Source organism: Globicephala melas, chromosome 18 (genome assembly GCF_963455315.2).
Source record: "Globicephala melas chromosome 18, mGloMel1.2, whole genome shotgun sequence".
NCBI classification, from domain to species: domain Eukaryota; kingdom Metazoa; phylum Chordata; class Mammalia; order Artiodactyla; family Delphinidae; genus Globicephala; species Globicephala melas.
In genome coordinates, this window is record NC_083331.1 from 49,008,669 (window position 1) to 49,029,532 (window position 20,864).

A 20,864-nucleotide genomic window follows, 5' to 3' on the forward strand; every position below is an offset into this window, starting at 1 on the left:
GTCAGTGTAAGTCCATCTACAGCTATGGAGCACATTTCTCTGTCATGAGTGTTTTGGTATCACCATACGTACACGGAAATGGTAGTTTTTCCTCATGTAGGAAGGTATTGCTTTTGGAATTTAAATCAGAACTGCCCTGGCTCAGGACTCTCATGGAAGGCACATCCTAATTTCAGACCAATTCCAGAAAAGCTTCCAGTCTAAGGAATCTACCACATCCAGTTCAGAAGCAAGAACTTCTCTCTTTGCTGAGCCCAGCATCGGATTTACGATGGAACTTGCCAGGCAGTCTGCACTGCTAAGATACTGTTAGGCTTCCAAGGTTATAGAGCCAAAAGCTCGAGCTGTGATTTCTAATATCCAAGGTATTCCAGCAGCATATTTTTCTTGACAGAGGAGATTAAAGCAAAAAGTGCAGTCTGGGGCTTCCCTGGTGGCGCAGTGGTTGAGAGTCCGCCTGCCGATGCAGGGGACACGGGTTCGTGCCCTGGTCCGGGAAGATCCCACATGCCGCAGGGCGGCTGGGCCTGTGGCCCATGGCCGCTGGGCCTGCGCGTCCGGAGCCTGTGCTCCGCAACAGGAGAGGCCACAGCAGTGAGACGCCCGCGTATCGCAAAAAAAATTTTAAAAAGTGCCGTCTGAATGTTTCTAGTACTGAAAGAAGAATTTATTTTATTTGGCTACTGAGTTGATTACTCATATTTCAAAAAAGAAATTATAAGCAGCTTATAGTAACTTTTAAACTCTCATGCTTAGGGTAGCTAAAAGTAAAGCAGTAGTAAATAACAAACAAATCTGTGATTTGTGCTTTAATTTAAATTTTTATCTACACAGTAACAGATTGAGTAGTGGGTCCTTGATCAGTTATATCAGCTTCACTCTTTGGTGTGGAATACATCCAACATTTTATTAAATCTAGCAGAACTTCTTTCTCTAGAAGATATCATCCTTAAGTAGTTAGTTCTATAAAAATGCCTTAAAAATAGCCAATTATATTGTGAATCCAACAAACAACTGTTTTTCAGAGCACAAAACTAAAAATCAAAGTACTAGACATAAATATAGCAAACGTTTGATCTCTGGAGCATATATCTGTGCAAGCTATGGTTCCACACAAGCTGTAAAAGGAAAGAATTAAAGAGCCACAGGAAGTCATAACTCTAAAATAAGAAGCGTAGCAGCAGTCAAACAAAGAGGCTTAAAACAATGAGATTAGAGGGCTTCCCTGGTGGCACAGGGGTTAAGAGTCTGCCTGCCAATGCAGGAGACATGGGTTCGAGCCCTGGTCCGAGAGGATCCCACATGCCAGGAGCAACTAGGCCCGTGCGCCACAACTACTGAGCCTGCACTCTAGAGCCCGCGAGCCACAACTACTGAGGCCTGCACACCTAGAGCCCTGCTCCACAGCTTCTCCACAGTGAGGAACCCACGCACCACAGCGAGGAAGGGCCCCCGCTCACCACAACTAGAGAGGGCCCGCGCGCAGCAACGAAGACCCAACTCAGCCAAAAAAATAAAAATAAATTAAAAAAGGAGAAAGAGAGATTATAATCTCATTAACTCATGTTGGAAAAAATCATATATTTCCCTTAGGCCATTTACAATTTTAAAACTAGATATACTGGGCTCTATCAATAAAAAAAATTGGTATTTTTGGTAGCTCAAAAATAAAAGAAGTCTCATTAGCAGAATAAAAAGAAAGCCTAAAAAAAAAAAAAGAAAGCTGTTCAGCTATGATCTTAACACAGAAGCAATACTTTTTTCTTTATAGAACTTTACTTTTTTCCTACATTCTAAACTAGAGGTTAAGAACATTTCTTCCATCAAGGTGTATTTACATTAAATTTTTTTTGACAAATAAAACACAAGTTAGTCTTCCTTCAAAGGAAACTTTCATAATAAGATGCCATTTGCTGAGAATAAATCATTCTTCAAATCTACCTTACACGTAACATGAAAATCTTCCAGTGGAAGAGACAGAACTGGAGAAAGGGAGATGAAGAGTGTAGCAGAGAGAAGATGGAAAAAAGTAGAGACCAAAGACTTCAGATATAAAGATATAATGCTTTGCACTTAACACAGAAAATGGCAGACACAAAATGTGATGGACCATAGTTAAAAGAGACCTTGACCCCCTCCCTTTACAGATAAACTCAGTGTCTGCAGTGCCCAACCCCAAACCACACAGGTAATCAGAAATCCTATCAAGTGATCCCAAGCGTGCTGCCACTTCCACTCGTGAACACCATATTGATTGGATAAGAAACACTTTCTATTCTAGAAAGTAGAAAAGTGTTGCATCTCACTTTATAGATCAAAAAGTTCTACTTTCCCAGAATAAGGTCCCCAATCTCATGGTCTATAAGAACACTGCCCCCAAAGATTCTTAAACATCTTCATTTTCATAATTATAGACAGAAAATATTTCTTGGTAATTGTGGGTCATATTAAATCAATGTATAAATCCAGTTTATATGAATTTTTATGATGTCAAATGGATGAGGAATTTTTAAATTGAAAAATGATTGCATTTTTAAAGTGAAAGCTGTATCTACCCTTTTATTTATGAACCAAGACTACATGCTACTCACAAATACTTTTCATTCTTTGAAATTTTAATGAGAGATCGCAAACTGTTATTTTTGAAAATCAGACCTATTGAACTCCTTACAAGGGCACCAATGCTTCCTACCCGATATGATACAGTAAACTGTTTAGAAATAAAGTAAAAAATAAAACCTTTCACAGTCATTACTATTTCACTTGTGGAATGTTTATAGACCTATGCATAGTTATCAACTAGGAATCACTGTATTTGATTTCTGTATCCTGGTGAACACCCTTCATATGAACTCACAGCTGAAACCCAACATTGAGAGCAAAGCCCTATTTCCCTGCCAAAACTTTCATATTGAAGAAGTAATGAAAAACGGAGCATTCCCTCTCCACTCATCCTTTCAAGAAAATATCACTTACTATAATATTCATAAAGTGAAAACAAAGTCCTTTTTTGTCCATGGATTGGTAAGACTGAAATACTAAATGTAAAAACTGATCATTGGGAATCAGGAAAAAGTATATTTTAAAAGCATTTAAAAAATATTTTAGTTCTTATCTAAAGCATAACATTATGACTAACTGGGCATCATGCCTATCTCATTTCAAAGGAGGAGAACCCTGACATTCTTCCCTTTAAAGCCTTCCTTTATATTTTTATGACCAAAAGCTTTATATTGCAAGGTAGTGGTTGTTTAAGATAGCATATCTACAGAGAAAATTTAAACTTTTTGTTAGAAAACAATATGTTAAGGAAAGTGAAGTTTAAACTAGAGAGGAGAAATGTGTAAACAGGGAGTTTGAAATAGGTTGACTACAGCCATGGCAGTGAATACCCTACTTAACTGAAAAATCTTAATGGTGCTTCTTCAGAGCATGATAAGAAAAGCAGACTGAACAAGTACTGCTGACTCTGAACACTTTTTCCTCTATAAGGGCCTGTCTGACCTTAAGATAAAGCAGGGGAGACATGGAAAGTTCATGAAGAAGCATGATATAGATACCTGCCATTTATACACTCAAAGAATAAAACATTATATTTTCAGATTTCAAACAAAATATCTATGATTTTTTTCAACTGACAAGGTAAGGAAAAGTGAATAAAGTTGACTTGATACTTTCTCCAGGTAACTCATAGACTTAGGAAACAGAGACTTAAGTACACACTAGAATGGCTTATTTATTTACTTCAGAAACAAAGGAAAAGTTACTCTGCATCCGGATGTCATACACTTAGAGGTTTAGCAACATCGCAAATCCCACACTAGAACCATGAACCAAAACACGCCTCTACATTTATCCAAGTTCCAAGACAATGGGCCCAAATTTCTTTAAATCTTAACCGTAATTTAGAAGAGGGCTCCCGCTAAGATTTCTGGTGAGAGTGTTACACATTCCTTGTGAAGATCTGCCACTCACCTGTAGAGACATCATGTCAGGTCGGTACTGCTTGCGAAAGCCCAGGTCATACATGAGGAATTTCAGCATTTCAAAGGCTTGCTCTTCACTCATGTGCAGAAGCAGGACTCCAGCCACAAAGCTGATCCCCTGACAGTAACCCACTTCTTTGTCCAGCAATGAGTAGGCTTTCAAGAGGTTAAAGAGAGACAGCTGCCCTGCCCCAAGCTGTGCTGAAAAGTAAGGATGAGTAGGAAATGTCCTCCCTGCAGAAGAAAAGAAAAATATTTTTGAGATGACCTGATGTTTTGGAGACCAGAGTGAAATTGCAATCCAGTGATTTCCAGGAATAAATAAACGCTCTTTTCCAAACCACTGAATGCTGCTCGGAGCACCCCTCTCACTAACAGTCTCTGTCCCTCTAGCCAGTCCCAAGTCCTACCTGCCAGACCATCACCCCATCTCCATGTATATGATAGGGGAGCAAACATCTGATGCTAACCAGCGCTTCTTTTTAGGAAAAAAAATTCCACAAACAAATCAAAGACATATTCAGGAGAGATCCCAGGAGAATAGAATATAAAACTTATTCTGACTATAAATCAAGGCTAATTCTAAGTTCACATAAAAACTACCTGCTAACTGAAATCAGAATTCTACCGGAGGTATCATATGATTTAGAAAGAAATCTTAGTGGTCCATAGCAGACTCCTTCCTGCTTTTCTTGTATTATGACACTAGAGGGACTTTCCTAGGGTTGTTTTGTTTTACATTCAGCCTATCATTCAGGAAATACTTGTTTCAAATATTTTTGGTTTTGTTTCTTAAACTACTTCCATGAGCCACGTAGACCTCTTTTCTTTTTTCAGTATATCCAAAAAGGTCAAGGATAGTGAAGGGTCAAGCTGATTTTAAATAAATTCCCCTCCAAAATTCACCTCTGTGTACAAAATTACCATAGAGACACTTCAGCAAGCAAGTTAGTCCCGGATTTTCTAAAAAGTTGGTACTAAATGCTGAAACAAACCCATCTTCACCACCAAAGCTGTATACAGTGCTTCGGGACTTTCCTTGTGCCATGAAAATGAAGGGGATGTTAACTTCCTTGTGAAATGATTACTCATGTCAGTTAGAACTTGTAAGAAGGCCAGATTTTTAAACGTTTCCCACCAGATATGCTTAAAAGTGATTTTTCACCTAGGAACTGATAAGATTAATTCTGCAGAGCAAATAAGGGGAAGATATGAGACTATAACAAGAACACACTGAGGAAACACAGATGGCTACAAGCAAAGTCAAATAAGCAATTTTTAAAATTATCATTTTACTTTCTCACTTAAAATGCTTGCTACAGAAAACTATAAATATACCGTCCATCCGTGACATTAGCTCCATTTTTTTCCGACCAGCCTTTTCCCTGTAATGTGATCTCATCATCGCCGTCTCTTTAAGGATATCTTGACTAGCTCTAAATAGGACATCCCAATTTCTAGTCTCATTATCAATTTCCGGTCACAGAACCACCGATCTGCAGAGGCCCATAGTTCACTGTCCTTATTTAAGAGACAGGATTGAAACTCAGAAGCAAAGTAATTTGCTTAAAGCTACTGTTCAGTGATAGAATCGGGACAAAAACTGAAGTTTTCAGTTTCTCTGTAAAATTCTCCATTTCAATTCTATTGGGCTCAAAAACTATTAACTGAGTTGGCCTTTTCCCAACAAAAGCTGTTTGTCATCCAAAAGGAGCAGAGGTCCGTTTTGGCCTGTGATTTTTATATATCCTAAAATAAGATGAGCCCAAATAAAAAGTAATCCCGGGCTTCCCTGGTGGCACAGTGGTTGAGAGTCCGCCTGCCGATGCAGGGGACGCGGGTTCTTGCCCCGGTCTGGGAAGATCCCACATGCCGCGGAGCGGCTAGGCCCGTGAGCCATGGCCACTGAGCCTGTGCTCCGCAACGGGAGAGGCCACAGCAGTGAGAGGCCCGCGTACTGCATAAAAAAAAAAAAAGTAATCCCTTGTTTTCCCAAATGGGCTCAAATAACGTATCTGGCCACCTTAAATATATCAACCTTTAGGAATACAGATGAAATAATCCAAATGTCAATGTACAATATTTAATCCAATAAGTTAGATATTTTAAAAGAATAAAATATATTAATTTAGAGAAAAATTAGAGACATATACTTTTTAAAATCACACCATTTTTACTTTCCATATGTTATTTGAAATTCAGCATTTAAAAGGATGACTTTATGATGCTGCCACTGGAAATGCACATAACATTAGGACAGCTAAGTTTTCTTTCATCTTATAAGGATGTATTCATGATTTCCACAACATAACCACATATTGTATTGATTCTTAAAGGCTTACTCCAAAGCTTGTTTTCAGCAATATGTCCAGGAATACTTAGTAGACCTTTGTTAAATTTTCTGGTGCCCCTTTAAACCTATTTCAAGACCAGTGTTGACCAAGCTAATAATTATCTATCCCAAACAAAAGTCAGTTGTTCGAAAAACAGGAACTGAGAGCACCCAATAATATGACCTTTACAATGATTCAAATACAAGATTTTTCAGAGGACAAGTCTGAGGATGAAAACTTCACTTTATATTCAGGCATTTAGGGTATCTTCAACCATACATAAGGCCAACTTGCCCTCAGGAAAGGACAAAGCCAGCAACTCTGCCGACCAATAGTTTGTCTTTATCAAAACTAAAAACAAATAGAAAACCCCCAAAAACTCAACAAAAGGACCTATTATTTACTTTTGTAAATTATAATCAATATGGCAAACATACCTAAATCCACGAGAATAGCATGCTGCTGAACCGTGAGCTGCTTTAAAAGCTCTTTATAGGATGTGTCAGGAGGTTGTTGTTTATTAGGCAATCTGTGTCTTAGACGATACTGCAAAGCTAGGAACTGCCAGATTTCTCCTCGTCGACTTTTGGGAACACCTACAGCCAAAGAGATAAGAAAGCAAGGTCTTGAACACTGGAATGAAGGTGCGAAATCACAGTTGATTAACTGTGTAATGCATGAAAATAGGCAGCTCTACTGTCCTGCGTTCCACCCTATAATCACACAGTACGATGTAGTGACAGAAGCGTATTTTGAAAGTTTAATCCTGTAGCTGGTGTCTTGCAAAAGAAAACCCTCAAATAACAAGGATAATAATGGCAATATTAACAAGAACAGCTGCCACCACTGATTGAGAAGCTAATACAACATTTATTGAGGACAGTTAGTTTCTGAGCATTGTAATTACAGAAACTGCACCTAATTTATTCACAGGTGCTCAGAAAACAACCTAATGAGGCAGGTAATTACTATTATCTACACTTTACAGATGGCAAAGCTGAGGCAGAAAGAAGCTAAGTAACTTGCCCAAGTGCTCGCAGCTAGTGCAGTTTAGAACTCTAGTTTCAGAGGCCAAATTCTGAAATACTGAAATGTATTACTGCCTATTTTCACCTTTTATTTGGTTTGAAGCTGGTAATAAATGCTAATATTCATACTCTGATTTCTAAATAACTGTCATTAAAAAGTAACTTTGTAAAAGAGAATTAAATAGCATTCTTATATGGTGACAAGAAAACGAAATAATAAAAATGGTAAGTACAGTATGAAGGCAGTGCTCCAGAACATCGTTCAGCCTTTGAGAAGAAAACAGCTAGCGTAATTGCTATATTCATGTATAATGAAACACTAACTCCAGTCTGCTTGAAAACCAAAACAAGCAATTCGAGTATGCTAAAAGTATGGGTTTTTTTTATGCCAAGGGACATGAAATACAGCACTGGGAAGGACAGGATTCAATTCTGTACAGTGCAGCCAACTTTATTTCACTGTTTTCAGTCCAAAAAGACTAGATATGGAATAGGTTCCTGAGCTCCAGCTGGGTAGAGAAAGGTATAATGGCACTGATCTCTTTGGGATGCAATGTCACAGTTTGCAGAAGCTCAAAGTATTATTGTCCAAAAGGCATAACTCAGGCTCACGAACATGAATTCTAAGGCCCTCTACAGGGTATACCTCCAAACTACCTTTTTTTAGTTCCATCACCTCCCGTTCCCTGCCACACTAAGTGTATATACTAAGTATCTAGCTATACTCAGTGTAGGGCCATAAGAAGCTTATGGTGATTTTCACACTTCCAGTTTCTTGTTCCTACTGTTGCGTTTATGAAATTCCAAGCTCCTCCAGTTGATTGCCTAGTGTATCTCTATTTGTCTTTTTTTTTTTTTTTTGCGGTACGCGGGCCTCTCACTGTTGTGGCCTCTCCCGTTGCGGAGCACAGGCTCCCACACCGGGGCACGAACCCGTGTCCCCTGCATCGGCAGGCGGACTCTCAACCACTGCACCACCAGGGAAGCCCTATTTGTCTTTTAAGGATGAGCCCGAATACCATTCTTCTGCAGAAACTCTCCCTAACATCTCTAGGAGTAAGAAGTCCCTTTTCATATGCTATGTGACTCAGACTGCACCATTACCATATTGGATTACAGTTAGCACTATACTGTATGTTTGTCTAGTTTCCTCACTTAGATGGTGAGCTGCCTGAGAATAGTTAGCATACTTTCATCTCTGTATGATGAAGTCCAAGAATATACCTCTCTACTCATACATTTGTTGAATGAATGAATGAATGATCTCGTGCAAAAAGTCATTTTTAGAGGGTAACTTTCATTAGCCCATTAAATGAATCATTGATAACAGGAGAGGGCTGTCTTGTTATCCATCCAGTAACAATTCTACAAAAAAGTAATTCACTTTAATTAAATATTTATTGAGCATCTAACATATAGCAGAGAATAGAGCATGGCACTGAGGATACCTCATCACTGAGAGATGAATAAATCCATTCTCAGGAAAATTAGTCTCATTCATTCATTCAATAAATAACTTATGCAAGATGCTCTCTTAGGTGCTAGGAGTATGGGGGGTGGAGTGAGAAAACATGAAACAGATATACACATAGATACAAAGTTATAAATTATGATAAGCACAATTACAGGGAAAGAATCATGAGAAAGAATAATAAAACAAAACTAATTTACTGGGGGAGAGAGGGGCACTCTGAGGAAATGGTATTTGAACTGAGAGCTGAGAGATAATACGATTCTCCAGGCTGGGAGTGTAGGCAGCAATCACTTTGGGAAGAAGGATGTACGGAGGCCCTGAGAGGGGCAGAGAAAGAGGGGGACAAAGGAGGAGGGAGAAGAAGATGAGGTGGAAAGAAAAGGAAACGGGAAATGGGGAGAAGGTAGAGAGGATGGAAGAGGGAGGGTAGGGAGAGCTGGAGCATCCCTGCAAGAAATAGCCTGTGCCAGACTGGGACCCAAAGTAGTTAGCATCCCTGAAGCACAGGCTACAAGGCAGGGGAAGTTAAAAAGTGAGATGAGGGCCTCCCTGGGGGCGCAGTGGTTGAGAGTCCGCCTGCCGATACAGGGGACACGGGTTCGTGCTCCGGTCCGGGAGGATCCCACATGCCGCGGAGCGGCTGGGCCCGTGAGCCATGGCCGCTGAGCCTGCGCGTCCGGAGCCTGTGCTCCGCAACGGGAGAGGCCGCAACAGTGAGGGGCCCGCGTACCGGAAAAAAAAAAAAAGTGAGATGAAAGATGAAGGAGAGATCATGGAGGGCCTTGGGCGCAGTGCTGAGAAGTTTAAACTCTGTTCTATAAGAAATGGGAAGATGAACACCCCTAAAACATCTTTGAGTCATACCAAAGAACAGTATGTTCTACATCTCACACACATTCCATTAGCCACTATTTTGTCTCCCAAGTAATGCAGTCAGCGAAAATCTCTAGGATTTCCATATCTTCAAGGAAAAAAAACATGTATCAGGTTTGTAAGTGTAGCATCTTACAAAATTAATTTTAATTTAAATTTAATTGGGCAACAGTTTCACATTACCATAGTCTTTTAAAACAAGATTCATGATCAGGTTATTTTGGGTACTTTGGGATCTTTATTTATGCAGATCATAGAGATTCTCATTTTAATACAGTTAATCTGAGTCACAGAAATTGCATCTAAGCAATTCACATATTAGTTTTAATTTTAAATTTAAGATGTTTAAATATCAGTCATTTTATATGACAGAGCAGAAATGCAGTATAAGGCTAAATAAAAGCGTTTTTCTAAAATAAATAAAAGAATGGATGGTAGGAAAACTGATTGCTAATAATATATATCTGTACAAACATGTACATGAATATACACATATATTTATAAATAAACACTTCTGAGCAAATGACAAATGAGTCAAGTTTAAAAGCCTGAGATATTTTTACGGATATGATCAAAGATTTGTACTAATGCATGTGATCTTTCCTTGGCAAACAACAACACTGAGTTGAAACAGCTGGTGAAGAGGCAGGAAACTGTGTAGAAAAGGTGCCTGCTGTCTCCTCAGGGACAGAATATCTCCATTAGTACCATGTGCTTACCAATACAGTCACCAACTACAGGCAGAAACAAAGTCCTCTCCTTTTTTTATAGGCAAAGCATGAAGAGAAAATTATGCCTAGGCTGCACGAATCAAAAAAATTTCTGAAGCTTTTCAAAAAAGAAAAAAGATTGATTGAGATGATCCAAGATACCTTCTTTAAGAGAAGTATGAATATCTTCCATATCACATCTGATTTTAGTTCTGCAGTTTAACAACTTCTTATCCCAGGTTATTAAGACCTCCTTCTGACATACTCCAACTTCTTCATAATCCAATTTAATTTTTCTGGACTGGAGTTCATCTCTGCTTGCTAAGGAAGACAGAATTTACGTAAGACCTATATGCTTTTAAAACACAGTATTTGTAATGTTTCACTGCATTTGTAAAACCATACCAAATAACATTTGCTCAAAAAGAAAACTTAAAAAAAACACTGAGGATACACGAAAGGTTTCTTAAATTTTGAGCCATTTCATGTAAAAAAAAAAAACAAAAACAAGGAATAACTTCCTAAGGAGCTTTTACTCGGTATGTTACAGATGCTAAGTCTTCTAAGCATAAAAAACAAACCATGTTTGAAATATCAATTTTTTGACAAATGTAATAGATAACCACAGAAGTGACAGCCTGCATCACTTTAAACACCATTAAAATGTTAGTATTTTATATATGACATATGAGCAAACAATGCCTCATGCTAACCTTGATTTGAGAAATATCTGACCATGATAACCTGATACATTTTTATAACTATTTCCAGAGTTACCAATACTGCCCTTAACAACAGTAGGTTATACATTCCTGTGTCCATTTTTAGTAAGAGGAAAATTTAGTAAGAGGAAAATTCATTTTTCTGAAGCTAACACTACTTTCATTTTTCAAAATAATACAGAATTTTCTCTCATTTGATGGTCTAAAATCTAAGCCCAGAGTTCATTAAAAGAAATGCTTATAAAACAAACCACTATCTGTATTTGGTCTTTATCTTGAAGAATCGATTCCAAAAGAGGAGAAGGGAGAAAAAAACATGTGAGTGTATTTCTTCTCTTTCATTAGGACCACATTGAACAGCAGCCTCTCAGAGTAATCTGTATCCATTCAAGCTCCAGGGCTCAACCACCTTACCTGCTGCAACACAAATCTTTGTCATGCATCCAAAGTCCTCGACAGCACAAAAACAATAGCAGAATGAGTATTACTCTTTACTTAGTGTTTGAAGCCATTTCAAAAGAATTAAAATATCTTACAATAGACTGTTATTCCAACAGGCCAGTAAAAATTTCTACTGAAAATTCCAGATATAATCAAAAGATAAATCACACTACAAAAAATTCCTCCTAGATACCACTAGATGGCTTTCTAACAGTCTAGCTTTGCTTCTCGATATTTGCTTTATATTTCTCTATGACCATCAAGTAATTTTTTAAAAGTTAATAACAAATATCATTCTAAATACAATCCTAAATATAACTTTATTAATGATGTTTTTCCACAATGGACAAAGAATAAAATTTCCTCAGATTTCTTTTTTTCTCCAACCTTCTCTAGATTATTCATTTAAAATAATAATAATCATCTGCTATGTGCTAGTCACAGGCCCTGAGGATGAAGTGCTGAGTAAGAGCAGTTAATATTTGCCCTGCTTAACTAGGCAAGAGCAAAGAACCATGAAGAAATGCTTATCCATTAGATAAATTTTTTTTTTTTTTTGCGGTACGCGGGCCTCTCACTGTTGTGGCCCCTCCCGTTGCGGAGCACAGGCTCCGGACGTGCAGGCTCAGCGGCCATGGCTCACGGGCCCAGCCGCTCCGCGGCATGTGGGATCTTCCCGGACCGGGGCACGAACCCGTGTCCCCTGCATCGGCAGGCGGACTCTCAACCACTGCGCCACCAGGGAAGCCCCCATTAGATAAATTTTTAATGGGTTAAGCTATTTTTTTGTGTTTGTTATTTAAGTACAGAAGTAAATATAGAACCGACAGAGGTTTCTGATCATATATTCTAAATGTCACCTCCTCTCTTATTCTTTCAATTTATGTAGTCGTATATAATACACAGAATACACAGAGTCATTTGTATTATCCATTCCCTTATATTAACACATATAGTTGAGAAATACTGTGGCATACTAGGAAAAAGCCCAAGAACCGTGATAAATAAACTGGAGTTTTAATACTTGTTCTGCGAGTACACCACTGTTTGACCTTAGGTTAATTTCCTTAGCCTCCCAAGCCAGTCACTAACTCAGCTGCAGAATGAAGAAGGGAGCTAAATAATCTCTAATCTCCAGTTCAGTCTATGATTCTAAAATTATCCATTAATATTTAATATAATATTCTACTGTACATATTCCCAACTGTTAATGAAATACAATTTCATGCTTTAAATGTTTTAAGGAAATCATAACCATCTTTTTTCAACCTCTTTTTCTGTTTATGCATTAGTTCAAGATGTAATCAACTACAAAAAACATAAATTCAATTCCTTTCAAAATCTATGGAGGCTTGAGTAGGCATACCCTTTATCACATCAAACTTTTAAAAGCTATGTTAATAACAATTAATTGCATTTTTAACTTGAAAGAAAAGAAGATTTATTTCCTAAGGACGTTTAAAAATCATATGTACCTTTCATTCTGCTAAGAACATAGCAATAATATATATAAGATTATAGCTGTTGGGCTTCCCTGGTGGCGCAGTGGTTGAGAGTCCACCTGCCGATGCAGGGGACACGGGTTCGTGCCCCGGTCCAGGAAGATCCCACATGCCGCGGAGCGTCTGGGCCCGTGGGCCATGGCCGCTGAGCCTGCGCGTCCGGAGCCTGTGCTCCGCAACGGGAGAGGCCACAACAGTGAGAGGCCCGCGTACCGCAAAAAAAAAAAGAATATAGCTGTGCCCTAGCAAACTAAAAAAATATTAAAAACTTAATTGAGCAATAGGTATAGTAAAAGGAATCTTAAGGCAGACGATGAACACAGAAATGTGAATATCTGCCTGTACTAAAAAAAGGCTTTTTTTGGAAGACAGCATAATAAAAGCAAGTCAGAGAAAAATCTAGATTATACATTTTCCAATAAACTTAAAAGTCAGAGGCCCACTTAAGCTAAATCTTTCATTTCATAAATGTGAAAAACAAGGCCCTTTTATGTTAATGATTTGCCCAAGATAATGGCATTAATAAATTTTTCAGATTTTGGTACCATCTGCACATCTCCCTGTCTATGATTCTATCAGCACTGGCGTAAATAACATTATTATTTTAAAGTCTGGAAAACACATTCTAAAGCATTTGGTATGCATAAACTTAGCAATAAAGCACTACAAATAGCACAATAGCTGTTATAAATTATCCATTTATAAATTTAATGATTTCAATATGATTTTTTAAATAGAAAATTTAAAAAACAGTAACAAAACATAGAAACTTTGATTTGATAATAGGTAATTAGTTGGAATGGATACAATATAATTTATTTGAAATAGGCATATTTATCATATTATGAATACAATTAGCCTGAAATTTGAAAATCATATTCGAAAAGAAGAGAATTTGCTTTTTCATATTTAAGGTTTTTTTTAAAGTAATACATGATGATATTAAACTTTCAGTCATATTAAACACATTGACTTCGTTATATACATTCTATTACCTTCTATTATTCTATCACCCAAATATACTCAAAGGATGTCTGATGTTTTAAATCTGCTAAACAAAAATGCAAATTTCTTAAGCTGGTCAGCTTCCCATGTCATAACCACCTCACGAAATAGCACTAAACAATTTTTAATCAGTAGATATTCTGGTAAAAGTGTGTATACAGTCCGAGAATGAGTTTGAGTGTGTGTGTGGCGCGGGGGGAATAGTATTAACAAACGACACCTTTAGATTATAGTATCGTATCATACGCTATCATAGCCCTGTTTGAATGGCTAACCTTCAAGTTTCTGGTTTTCTTTTTCCATTCGAAGCAACAGGATTTGCTGGTGTATAGCTTTTCTCCACAAACTCCTCAGTTCCTCCGACTTTTTTCCTTCTTCAGCCTTTTCTGGGTCATCGTCACCAGACACGAATATAAGCAGCGGTTCCTCCTCCATGGGTGGGGCAAGAGGGGACAGTGGCAGCAGCTCACTCGTGTCCAGTCCATCTGCAGAGAAGAAAACAGTGAGAGGCATTCCTAAGTCGTAGCCCAGACTACAGAAGTTCTCTCTGGACTTGACGCTCTCTCCTCCTATATTCCACTTTTAAAGTTGTTCACAAAGCTGCTCTCCCAGTAACTGTCCGTTTCTGGAACTAATGATTTAAGTAAATTCACTAGACTGAATTCCCCTTTCAGATTTCCCTCTCCTAGTGAAACGAAAGTATATGTAATTTCACCACTTCTTCTTTCCGCATAAAATGACCTATAAGATAGGTGCTCTAAAATGACCTGGCCTTCCCCCAGAGTTCAAGACTTCTGCAATTTTTCTGGGTATGTTCTCTGTGCAAAACAAAAAGCTTACATCAGTAAGCATTAGTGACCTCCTAAGGTCTACACCTACCATCAGAATCTGTCAAGAGTAAAGCAGCTGAGCGACTCTGGTCATAGCTCAGCTCAGCACTGCTCATTCCTGCAACACTATAACCCAATTTCCGGAGCTCATTCTCTCCCTCCATTCTAGACCATCTTTTTCACGGTTGCCAATTATTTTCCTATTAATAATCATGATTTTGTGTCTTAAAACATTTCAATGGATGCATATATTCCATAGAACAAAGTCCAGACTCCCGGGAATAGCACATAGACCGCTTCAGACTTTGACCTCAAGTAACCTTTCCAACTTCTTGTCTCCATCTGCCATCTGCTCTCATGATGCTGAATTTCTCATGACTCCCTGACCCACAAAGTTCTCTGCAATGACTCTAGAGCTTTTCTCGTCCCTTTTTCTGAAAGATGCTTCTCCCAACAATGAGTTGAAATAAATACGTAACTTTTGTGTAAAGCTTTCTTTGACCACCCAAGACAGAGTTAATTTTATCTCTAGAAACGTTTTTTCCGTGTTTTTTTTTCTTTATTAATTGACCTTGGCCCTTACCCTTATTATTTACTTCTTTAATAAATAATTTTTTTAAAAAAAATCTTACTGTATGGATTGAATACTTAGCACATTTGAATTTTGGCTTTCTTGGGTTTAGAACTGCCCTTTAAATACCACTCAATTTTGATTTGTAGGGTTCTGATCATATTTTCTTCCTTCTAGTTTCTAGGAATACAGTTTTCAGCCTCCAAACACATGAAATTTTTCAGTTGTCCTCTAATTCTTTCTCCTTTCCTCCCTCCCTCCCTCCTTTCCTCCCTTCCTTCCTTCTTTTTGCAGGGTGATCAGAGAATATAGTATAAATAACATGATTATCTGGAATTCATTTAAAAATCTTTATAGCCAAGTACATAAATATTTTTTACGACTGTTCCATGTGTGCTGAAAATGAATGAACTTTCTCTATAGGTGGCAAGGTTCTATACAAATACCAGATCAAGCTTGTTTAATTGTGTTTCTCAAATACTATCTACATTTAATTTCTCTATATTTAATTTTCAGAGAGGAATATGTTAAAATCTCCCACGAGAGTTATTTATTTATTTCTCCCTCAAATTTTGCTTAGTGTTATTTTCTAGCTCTCCAAGCTATATAATTATGAGTGTTCTCACCATTGTTAAATCTTTTTGTTTATTGGTACATTTACTTTGTGCCTTTGGGCATTTTGCTTTAATTTCTTCTAGGTCTGATTTGCAAAGAGAGCTGCCAGTGCTCTCTTTTGATTGATGTTTGCCTGGTGTATCTGCATCCACTTTTGTATTGTTAAATATTTCTATGTTACTTTGTTTTATGTGTGACTCTTGTAAAAGAATGTTGCTTTTCTAATAAAAAAATCTATGACTTCTTTTCTATCACTATGCTAGTTCCCTATGCATTATGAAGCAGGCCCCAAAACACGTTTCAAAAATTCATTCATTCATCCATTCATCCATCCATTCAACATGATTTGCTGAATGTCTGATAGGTTCTAATGACATCTGACACATTAACCACTATATCGGATATAAAAAGGGAAGTTGTTTCTCTACTGTAATCATTTAAATCTCTTTATACACAAAGCATCACATTCCATTCCCTAATTTACAACGCTAGTAAGGGATAACTGTAGTAAGTATCACACAAACCCTGCTGCTGCATGGCCGAGGGAGATTTGTTCATTGGAGAGGCAACCCTAAGGAAGATGCGCTGCCGCCAGGAAATTCGGCGAGGAGTGACGGGGGTGCCTCCAACGTTCAGAGACTCATTGCTGCAGGTAGACGAGGTCCTTTTTCTCCCCTCTCCATCACTGCAGGAAGCACATAAATATATACCTTGTAAGGGGAACTGGATAACATGATCCTTCACAACAAGATGGCAGCACAAGCCATTCACAAGTTCTACCACGGGCAAGCAGAAGCCACAGGCAACACGGAGCGATGCATCGCCAGGCACACTGGTCACCCAGGCCACCGCAGCCTGGGTCAGATGCAGTCCAGGCCACAGCCCAGTCATCAGAAGCTCACCTGTTTCTACTCATTCCATAGTAGCCAACCATTTCAGGTTCTAGCCTGAGCGAAGGAAGTACTTACACAGAGGAGCAAAGGTTGCTTGACTAACGAACTCATGCTTTCCTAAAATTGGCTAAAAACTAAAATCGGCAGTTATTCTAAACAACGTCAATGTTTCATAAAAGGCTCTTAAAGAGCTTTTCTTATAGCTCTTATAGGATGGCTGACAAGATAGCTTCTAGTTGCCTGTAACTGTTAAATCTGTCTCCAGAGTGTTAGCTACTAATAGCTGGATCGTGATAGAAAGTAACCAGAACAAAGGCAGAAGAGTCAACCTTGGGATTATTGTTAGGCGATATATTAAAGAAAAAAGTGCGGCCAAATGAGATTGGATAGGTTACATTTTAAAACATTAAGCAGATTTCTTTAGAGCAGGACTTCTTAGAGACTAAAATATGCTGGCATGCACTGTGATTCTCCAAAGGGATATAATATACAGAAATTCCCTAACTTACTTAAGTTATTTGACCCCAGAATCAACTTCCTTAACTTTTTGGGGTGGTGAGGTAGGCAGCTGGGTATGTCACATCTTTCTACATTGGTGCTTTGGGGAACAAACATACAGAAATGCTGGTCTGCTCTAAGAATTTCATTTTCTAGGAAAGAGCACGCTAAATTCTGCTGGGGCTATCTGCAAGAAAAGGTCATTATTTTTTAAAAAGGTCATTATGACTCAAACTTAACTTTTGAGACCAATTACGTTAGCAGCCAAAATACCATGCAATAACTGTTGCTGTTCGTGGTGGGAATATTTTGCTCTTTTAAGTTTTAAAGTCTCTGAGCCTTCCTGAGAGAATGATGAAGACAACAATATTTACACGTGGTGATACCAGCAAGTGAAGGTGTGCAACTTCTGATGGAACCAAGAAGTGTTAGTAGTTAGGGCAGAAAGGAAACTCAGCTAAAAAAGCCACAACCCCACGTACGTACTCAGAGGAACTCACTAAGGCGAAGAAAATCAAAAGTCCGAAGAGCAATTCAGCCCTTACCTGTCATCTTTGTATTTACTTTGTGTAGCCATACTCACCGTTATCAGGTAATTCAGTTATTTCTAATCTTGATCTATCTTTCTGGAACTACTGCTTCTAGATTAGCTAAATTAAGTTTAAGAAAGAGACGTAGCTTTGAGCTGCTACACAGACAGCAAGTGACATGCTGGATCATGATACTTCAGAAAGCAGCTGATACACACATCCCAATACAGTAAAACCCACTTTGTTATGTATCCTGGATAAAGTTATAACCCTAATATGTGTCCACAGTTCACAGCTCTGCCATACTGAATGTATATATCCACCTTCACTTCCCCTTTGGAAAGCATTAATTCAAGTATTTCGCTTTGGGGAACTACAATTCAGATGTTCTATATACAATAGTTATATCCTAAGAAACAAGTTTAACCTACCCTGTATCTTTGTTTGTGTAACTATTTCACTGGCAGTTATGTGCTAAATGCCCAACTCAAGGATGTATTTCTAGCTCCTAGTGTAGCAACTGGCTATTAATAGCAAGCACTCAACAAATATCCATGGAATAAATTAATATTGTAAAACCATTAAAAACATTAACTCAGAAGCGTAAGTAAAATGGACAAAAAATATCGGCTAGGCTAACATGTCAGGAATAAAGAAAAGATCTACCTTCTTAAAACCCTTTGTTGGTAGTCACAACTTTTTACGTTTTTCTTGCAAAAAGTTCTAATAGCTCTGTTTCCCAAAAGCACAGACTGAGGTGTCGATGGCACTGGTAGGTACTGACGATGACAATACTGGTAATAAACAACGTAAGGCATCTTTTTTCCAGATAGTGAAACAGCTATATAAGGGTATCTAATTTATAATTTAAGCCTAGAAAGCTAAGTGAAATACATATGTAGAAGCAACTATTTCAATGCCTCACAGGGTAAGTGTTCAATAAATAGTAGTTTCTCTTGACTTTTTAGTACCTCTAACAACAAAAATAGAATAAACCAAACCTAAGGGTTCTGAAACTTTTATATTTTAATGCTGGAATTAAAACATCTTTTCCAATTCAGTGTTAATGACATATCAAGCATTTGGGTAGTACTAAATTGCCTGTAAAATATACAGTTTTGGGGGAAATAGGCTATAAAATTGGTGCATGGTGTACCCTTACATTAGCCCAATATTACAGATTTGAAAATTTCATAACATCTAAAACTTTAAATCCTGTAATCTAAATAAATTGCCAAATGATACATTTTCTTCGTATGTCTGGAATTTAATGGCCAGTAACAAGCCAAAAATTAGCTGTCAAAATATAAGATAATGCTATATTAAAAGGAAGTACTTACACAACAGACCATTGACCCTTTATCATGTACTAGAAAACGACATCCTGAAAAAGCAGTTTGGTGGCCAAGATAAGGCAAAAGCTGCCCTGCTTCATCTAGTAAGAGAAATATGTCTTCCAAAGTCAGGGTCCAGATAAGGGTTTCAACAGTCAGTGCATATATGCAACTTACAGCAATTTACTTTTTGATCTACATTTAATCAGCAACCTGACATTCCTAAGGCAGTAATTTTAAGAATCAAAACCAAGTGAAACACTTCTGTGCATCAAAATTCTTACATCTCACGTTGGAAACTTTACTGGGCTGAGGGGGGAAACTTTTTGTTTTGTTTGTTTTTTGCTTCTTTACTACCACATTAGTTTTCACTTCAACTTCTCCTTTAACTAATCCTAGGCAAGCAAAATGTCCACCTTTTGAGTAAAAATAAAACAAAACAACGTGTGGCATTTATTGTAGTAACAATAAAGCAAATACAAAAAGACATACTATGTGCCAGGCATTATTCAAAGCATTTTACAAGTATGAACTCATTTCAACCTCACAGCAACCCTATGGGGTAGATGGCACTACAATTCCCATTTTTAGTGAGGAAATTGAGGCAGAAAGAAGCTAAGTAATTTGCCCACAGTCTCTGGAATATAAGTAGAAGGGTCACGATTCAAACCCAGGCAGTCCAGAATACAGACACTTAGGCTCTGTACTTTACTATGTCAATGTAAATACTCTTTGCATTAGTTCAGACAAAGCTCTATTGGTTCATAAAAATAAAGCTGTCAGGACTCACAGGATCCCCCGCATTTCTAGTGAAAAAAAATCAGTCTCTAATTAGCATTAAGTCTTTAGGTCAGTACTTCTTTTTCCATTTCTTAATGGAAGAATGTCATTTATTTTCGCAGAGAAATAAGTTCAGAGTATTATTACATTACATGTTCATTTATGTAAATGTCTCACTTCGTTTTCTTTGCTTTTGAAATCATTGCATTCCAAAATGTAAACACTTTTTTATTTTTAAATAGGAAGATCAAATCAAAAACACATTAATATATATACCAACATACATTGGTAAATTAATTATCTTTACATGTTTTTAAATGAGGAAGCAAATAAGAACCATTACCTTATTTTTTCAAATAATCTTTTCCCTCCTTCTTTTGTATTTTGGAATATCAATACATGCATTATAAAACTGTTTCCCAAGAGACATATCCAGGAAAAGTATTCTGTGCCAACATTACCTCTATGAAAATTTGTTAAATTAAAAATTAATAACTAGGAAGGAAATACAACATAGAGAATGTCCATCTATTTTTGTATTGGTATATTCTATATATACTTTCTATTACCAGTCACCAATTAATCAAGAACCACAATCCACGAACAGAAATGAGAGCTTTATAAGGGAAGAAAAAAATCCTCTTCTACATGTATCACGGTGTAAGCTGGGAGGCACTTCCAAGTCCTTCTGGACACAGCATCTATCAAAAGCTACGGATATGATATGAACCTTCCCACA

At 37.6% G+C, this 20,864-nt stretch overlaps 1 protein-coding gene across 6 annotated transcripts in view; it reads right to left on the reverse strand.

Moving 5' to 3' along the window:
• Window positions 1-20,864, reverse strand: part of TBC1D4 (TBC1 domain family member 4) — a 247,335-nt gene that overhangs the window by 12,390 nt on the left and 214,081 nt on the right. For 5 of the 6 annotated variants that reach the window (XM_060288241.1, XM_060288239.2, XM_030838657.3 and 2 more), the window contains 5 exons: window positions 16,615-16,775; window positions 14,350-14,559; window positions 10,567-10,725; window positions 6,757-6,915; window positions 3,976-4,220 (listed from right to left, as the gene is read on the reverse strand). In XM_060288241.1, the coding sequence (XP_060144224.1) occupies window positions 3,976-4,220; window positions 6,757-6,915; window positions 10,567-10,725; window positions 14,350-14,559; window positions 16,615-16,775 (934 nt within the window). Of the gene's footprint in view, window positions 1-3,975; window positions 4,221-6,756; window positions 6,916-10,566; window positions 10,726-11,540; window positions 11,578-14,349; window positions 14,560-16,614; window positions 16,776-20,864 lie in introns of those variants that run through there. The other variant, XM_060288243.2, reaches the window with a different exon arrangement.